The following is a 7,630-nucleotide window of genomic DNA, read 5'->3' on the forward strand; positions in this document are numbered from 1 at the left end:
TTGCGCGCGCGTGTGTGCGTGTGTGCGTGTGTGCGTGTGTGCGTGTGTGCGTGTGTGCGTGTGGCGTGTGTGCGTGTGTGCGTGTGTGTGTGTGTGTGTGTGTGTGTGTGTGTGATAGCCTATATAATTTTTTTCGGCTTAATCTCTCAGAAATTAAAAAAGATTTGAAAAAGTGTTTCCAACGAAAGTTATAGGATATTGAAGGAGAAAAGAATAGTAATATTTATTTGACCTTAACAAACTCTGTCTTGGTTAATTTTTATTTTTTAACTGGGGTTATACGGTTTTTTTGTATAAATCGATTCCTCTGGTCATTCTGCATACGCAAGTATTGGGGTAACATCATCGAAAAGTGAAACTACTTTCTGCGTTATTTTACATTTTATTTTATCTTTGTTCAATACAAAATATAAAATATCTCGTAAATTTATTCGTATTCACGTAAAAAATATTTGGTATTCACTTGTTGTCTACTTCACCTTAATATAATCTTATACAATCTATTTATTTTAGCAATTAATGTTGTTAATGGGGTTGATTTTTATATAGAATATTTGTGTGTTGATAAATTATATTTTGACTATCCTGCATATTCATAAGACAGAGAAAATATTCGCATTTCTCGTTACAATGATATATTATTACGCAATTATGATATAATACCCTGTTATTTTATTATTGCGATTAATAGATTTCAGATACATGCTTCAATACGAATGAAATATTTCGGGACCAGCATGGTGAATTTCTCCTGGAAATATGAACGAGAAAGATTCTCTTTGTGTTTATATCGCGAATCAACTATGAACTCGAAGATTTAATATCTTAGGTTAAACAGCTCTTGACGTTTTTTAGATATTCGTAATTTACGAAGCGTTTCGAATGAGGATGATAAGAGAGTATGATTTTGATGCATCTACCCGACCCGAACGAAGTCGAAGTCTGAAAGTGTAGTTCCTTTAGCGAAGGACTGATCGTTATTCGTCGATGTATCTCAAAGTAAAGAATAATAATAGAATATGTTACGCATTCTCGTTGATTTGAATACGTGTACCCATGAGGAAAAGAACACAAACATATAAACAGACACGCCATCATTATTATCACGGTCGCGTCGTCATCGGGTTAAAAAATTTCATCGTTCTCCATGATGACGTTTCCTCTACCGTCGTTTTTTTCACCGAAATGACAATTTGAGAACGCACACTCGCGTCATACAATTTACTTTATCGTACGACTCATGCAAGTGATATACTTTATATAGTCACGTTAAAGCGACTCTCCATATTATTTTTTTTTTTTACGGATTCAGTTTCAGATCCATGCCGAAGTGAAGCGGTAATTTGTACATGTTATTGCGATTCGAGAAAGTGATTAAACCGAGTTCTTGTGCGCGCAGGAGAGCAAGTACGCCAAAATAGCAGTACTGCAAATCGATAGTCCCTCTCTTTCCTCCCCCCCCCCCTCTCTCTCTCTCTCTCTCTCATTTCCTTTATTGAAGATAAGGGGATTAAGATCCGTCGAAATTTTCATACGAGGATATTAATCTTCGGCTGACCTCTAATCGGATTTTACTGTACAAACTCGCGCACTTTGTAGTGTACGCGACGTGGAGTCGACCGAGGGAGTCTGGGTTAGTAATGTTTGCTCGATCTTGCCTGTTTCAGAGATTGCAGTGGTCCAGCACGGAGGCGCATTTCCAGCTTTGCTACTTGAAGGGCCGCGATAACGATGACTGCCAAAACTATGTGCGAGTATTTGGCAGGCAGGGTCCCGATCGCTTCCTCGTTTGCGGCACAAATGCTTACAAGCCGCTCTGCAGACAATATACGATCAAGGTAAGCTCGTAAGCGCCAAAGTATACAGGTTCGCTTTTCAAGACTGCACCGTAATTGTAGCCATATCGACGATTACGACGTTGGAAGTGAGAAATCGCTTCCCTGCAAGATGTATACGTCGGAACAAATTAACTTCTTCGTACGTTCAAACCAAAATAGGGTGGGCATTGGTGAAATACTTGAAAAATTTTCCTTTTTGTTATTTCGCGTCAGTATATAGACGTGTAGTTCAATCCACATTTGGTCCACATAAAGAAAATGAATTTTGCGATCGGTATTTACATTTGTTTATTAATCAGCAAACTAGAGTGGGAGCTTGAAGTATATTTACACTGTCGAGCGTGAGTGATGGTAAGTTATTCATTTCAACATGCAATGTAAGAAAAGGAACACAGGATTTCTGTTTTTCTACGCTATAATTCGATATAGTTACGATGAAAAAATATAATTGTGCGAATAATATGTCGAAGAATATATCTAGAGAAAACTGTGAAGAACGTATTTTACGTATAAAGATTACCACATTCTCTTTCTCTCTTAATTCATTTACACATTATTAGAAGACTTAAAAAATATACTCATATAATTGAATTTTGTTTTTTTAGATTGACGTCAAATGTATTAGCCCAGTCAAAAATGAAGCGGTCTCATAGCTTACAGTAAGCTGATTATGGCAGACTTGAATTCTTTCTGAATGCTCCAAGTGTGACGTAATCAGCTTTTAGTAAGTTAGCGACTGATTCATTTTCGACTAGGAGGTGTATAAATTAATTCAGTGCTTCTTTTTAGAAAAATCAAAATTTATTTAAAGAAAGTGTCATATTCTCAATTATTAAAATAATCTCCATTATTTTTAATGACTTTTCACTTTATCTTTCGAAGTATTTCTTAATTCCATCTTGAAATAGAAATCGGGAAATTTTGAGTCTAGTTTTAATATTTTAAATTTCTGTAAAGTGTGCATTCTGACGGATGATGCTGTAAGTGTGCATTCTGACGGATGAATGATCGAAATAGATGGTAATCTGAAAAAGTCAAGTCTGGCAAATAAGTCGCGTAAGAAAAAGCTTCCCAGTCTAGATTAAAGATAATCTTTTTGGTTTTCTTCTTTTCGTTACACGCAGCTAAGAATTATCATGCTATAAAATAACTTGGCTTTTCGGCTTCTTTGTTTAGTCTATCTTATCTATCTCTTGTTTTATAATCTATCGTTTAATCTGTTAATTATTAAATGTTTATTAATAGCTGCATTTCAGCAGCTTTAGCGGCATTTTTTCCCAATTGAAATACGAAAAATACACCTTGACGGATATATACGTTGCTGTTGATAATTATGTTTATTAATATTTCTTACATTAATCAGTTCACTAGTAATGATATATATAGGGTGTCCCGCGTAAGACGTACGAAAAGAAAAATATAAGTAGAACACAAATTCACTGCGGCCGGTGAAAAAAAGGGACGATTGCTTGCCTATCTTATAGGTCAGAGAGGTGGACCGTTTGGCATACCGAAATGAGTAGCTCCGTGTATGCGTCCGTGTACGTATGCGATCTTCCATTATATTTGCCGACCGCGGCGAGCCGTATGTCCCGCCTGCCGCATTGCCACGCTCTGATATGCCCAACTATTTTAATTAATGTCTCGAAATTTTACGTGGTTGTATGAAAAATGACCTATACAATTTTTGTTCACTTTTATATGTTCTACTTCTATTTTTTTTTTCATATGTCTTACGCGGGACATACCTGTATATATGCGAGAAAAAAAGAAGTACCACAACTGGTAACAACGCATCTTAAATAACTCTGCCAATTTTTAACAGATTTGCACACAATTTAGTATATGTAAGGCTTCTGGGTCGCTGATTATGAATCTGAAGTCAAATTTGAGAAGTTCATAGTGGTGGATCCAATATAGCGGCTTAAAGTGGCTGACTTTGTTATGCCATTATAGAAATGTATTTAACTCGATATATGCATGTTTTTTCGGTCACTAATGACAAATACAAAGTCAAAATTACAAAATTTAAAATGGCGGATCAACATGGCGGATTCAACATGGCAGACCCAAAATGGTTACTTCTAGTGACTAATGGTATTCCATTATGTTTACTCTTATTTCCATAATTAGCTGGTGAAATATCACGACTCGAAAGTGCGCCACGTGGAAGCTACGATAGAATTTTACACTCTATTTTTTCTATTTTTTAATTTTTTGTTTTTATTTTTATTTTTTGTTTTTTATTTTTTTTTGTATTCGTCATCAGTGTTCGAAAAAACATGCACATACCGAGTTTGATACGTATCCATAACGGAATATCGAAGTTAGCTATTTGAAAATGCCATATTGATCTGCCATTTTGAATTTTAAAATTTCGACCCCGGATTTGTAAATCGACCCAAAAAACCTTTTATAGATAAGCTTTCATATAAAATACAATATTATTCGCTCTCACTATTTTTAGCACGAAACGTTGATTTTTGGTCATTAGTGAACTGGTTAATGTTGCTTGTCCTGTCATCTTCAAGGACGTTTTGTGAAAAATATCCGTGATACCAAATTTACAGTAGCATGGTACAATATTTAAATAATTTTAAATGATATCTAGAAACACATAAAGCTAAAAGAAACAAATTAATTTACATACTTAATAATAAAACAGACTTAATAATAATAAAAAACGCCTTATTTATGTGATTTTAATCATCTTTAGTAAAAAATTGCGATTGTCCACTTTCGTGATTACGACTAGATGAAATTAATTTATATCAACTTATATGTTTGATGCAAATAGGTATGTGTGTGTTAACTTTAATCTCAATTATAACTTTGACAGATGATATAGGAGGATTATGTTACTTTCATAGAAGAGTTATATGGCTATGTCTTTTTTTGTTTTTTTTGTATTTATCGTAACAGAAACAATGGAAAAAAAATCACAAAATATTCTATTAGAACACAGATACTTTTCCCTGAGTCCTATTATATCGGGTTAATATTACATTTCAAAAGTAAAAAATTTGACTTAGATGTTACCGAATACATTTTTTAATGTCTTGATATTTCGTATTAATATTCTTTATTGTAATTGAATAAACTTAAATAACGTAATTTGTTAGAATGAAGTTTCCTTACAAGTGTATGATATACTGTTTCGAGTAATGATAGTAATTTTCATTCATAAAATGATTGAACTACATATATGAACGGACGAAGTAAAGTTGGTCTATTCTAGCTAAAAGTTACTATATTCTGGCTATTGAAAATATGTCTTTATAGTTTTCTAAAGTGAAACAAATATAGTAAATTTTATTTATTACGGAATAGTTCTAAGATAAAATAGTTCTAGATAAATATTTCTCAGTATGCAAAGTCGTATTTTATATATGTCCTTACTTTAGATGGCTAACTAATTGAAGTATGTTTCATATTGTAGTATATTATTATAGAACAAAATACATTATTTATAAAATGACATAAACATAGAAAAAAGTTATTATTATCATATCTATACAGTCAATAATTAGTTATTTGAAAAGTTATAACTTCAAAATTCTGAAAGTATAATCTTGTCCCCTTCCCTTCTAACCTCCCATACAACTTTTCGCATTTAGATGTTTTATATACTCTTCCAAATCCATTTAATATTGCTCTTATTTGGAATTGATTTTCCGTGTTAAAATATTACTGTTACTCTCCGTACGAAGAGAAAAAATTGCTTAAATTGATGTGACAATAAGCGAATTAAAACAAATTAATACGCGTTTGGTATTATGTTATATTTTCACACTTTTTTCTCCGTGCAAATACTAAAGTGTTAAAAATGAAAATATTTACAGAAGATACCAAACCATTCACTTCTATATATTTTGAGTACCTTTTCCGAGGTACTGGAATATTTTAACTATCTTCTCCGATTTCTTAGAAATCGAAATAAAGCTTGAACGCTTCTTGTTCGTATAACATTTTTGTATTATTCCATTCAGTAGATTTACTTCTAAAGATATCGACATTCGTGTTACTTTCCAATATTAATGCTCTTTCGATAACTTTCGTTAATGGATCACGCCGAATAAAACATAAAATTTTAATATAATCGATTATAATCGTTATAAAATTGACTATTGTCTCAAGTGAATTGTCGCTAGTGTATTGATACAAAAGAACGAACGAACGAGTGACTTCGATTTCAGTTAATTTTCTAGGAGAAATGTGATAACATAACGGCATTTAACCGCGTAATTGGTAAACCGCACTTAACCCTATGTGTTTGTGTGATATATAGGGAAATGAGACGCCCCAGGGTTACCGCAACGGCATCGTTATATCCGTAACGGTATTGCTAACATTTCCTGAAAGTTTCATGCAATTCCGACGCATGGCTTTCAAATTACATTACGTTTTCGTCGCGTATACATTGTTGGACTCGAACCTTTATATCGAATTACAAAACATCATGAACTGCTGACTACTAGTAGTTACAATTCATGACACTTACAAATTAGAACTAAACAATTGGCTCAGCACGACATTGCGATGATGATGATGCGCGATTAAAAAAGTGCGATTATTTGTTTCTATATTATTTATTTTTTTATAATAAATTAAACACAGACTATACAGAATAACACAAATTCCAAAAATTAAATTTACAAACTGAAACTGTGGAGTTTCGAACTTGATAATATTTTTAAATATTTTATATATATATTGATACGTTCGTACACGTGTTTGTTCTTGTCCCTCCTCCTCTCTCCTTTCTTTCTTTTTCCGTTCTTACTCTAATTTTGATATCAAGTTATACTCCAATTAAAGAATTTAGCGCAATACAGCGATCTAACTCACAACTTGTCAGTTAGAACTAAAGAAAATTTGTTTTATTAAATTGAATGTTTCTTTAACTTTGACTATCACAGTAATATTTCACGAATATAAATATGTATTTCACGAATATGAATATAACTACCAAAGAATAAGATTTAATCGAACTTAACAAAAATTCTTAAAATTTATTTTGTGGATATTGGAATTAACGACAAAAGAAATTCTCACTTTTCAACTATTTGTTTAATTACTTTAAAACACGTGTCACCGTGCTAGTTCGTTGTAAAATAAAATTTTCGAGACAGCAAATCATCAATATCACTTCATTCGTTAAATTCTTATTCTTATCTTATCCTTGTCTCCATGTATATTTTGCTATTTATCTACTTAAATATATGCATTCACTATATTATCAATTATGATCTGCGATTCCTTCGTGTCTGCTCTACCATCCTTCCGATCTGCTCGACTTGCAAGGCAAAAGTTTGCCGCGACAGTTAGTAACTGTGTAACTAGTTCGACTAACGCGCGTAAACGAGATTGAAAAAGGAAAATGATTAACAGCGAGTTTTGTAGAGTGCAGTTCGCAGTTGAATGTAGGTAAAGTTACAGATCGAATAAGTTCTTTACGCGTCGTTTTTGAAGAGGCGGCGGCGCCTCTAGTGGAACGTCGCATCGTATCGCGATAACCAGCGTCTTAATAACGGTACATCATCGAAACGTGTTGTCATAGTGGCAACACAACTTAGGTAAGCAATGAATAAAATAAAAGGAAAGAGAGAAAAATATGTGTCGCGAATCTAGCATATACACATATAAATATAAAAGTACACATGAATATAAAAATACACACATACACATATACACACCACATCCGCGCGCGCGCGCGCGCGCACGCACGCACGCACGCACGCACACACACACACACACACACACACACACACACACACACACACACACACACA

At 33.4% G+C, this 7,630-nt stretch overlaps 1 protein-coding gene across 4 annotated transcripts in view; it reads left to right on the forward strand.

Moving 5' to 3' along the window:
* Positions 1-7,630, forward strand: part of LOC116843614 (semaphorin-1A-like) — a 711,737-nt gene that overhangs the window by 507,474 nt on the left and 196,633 nt on the right. For all 4 annotated transcript variants that reach the window (XM_032814175.1, XM_032814150.1, XM_032814158.1 and 1 more), the window contains one exon: positions 1,668-1,838. In XM_032814175.1, the coding sequence (XP_032670066.1) occupies positions 1,668-1,838 (171 nt within the window). The remainder of the gene's footprint in view (positions 1-1,667; positions 1,839-7,630) is intronic.

This window comes from Odontomachus brunneus, unplaced genomic scaffold (genome assembly GCF_010583005.1).
Source record: "Odontomachus brunneus isolate Ranch 3 - 2012 unplaced genomic scaffold, Obru_v1 Obru_scaffold_003, whole genome shotgun sequence".
NCBI lineage: Eukaryota > Metazoa > Arthropoda > Insecta > Hymenoptera > Formicidae > Odontomachus > Odontomachus brunneus.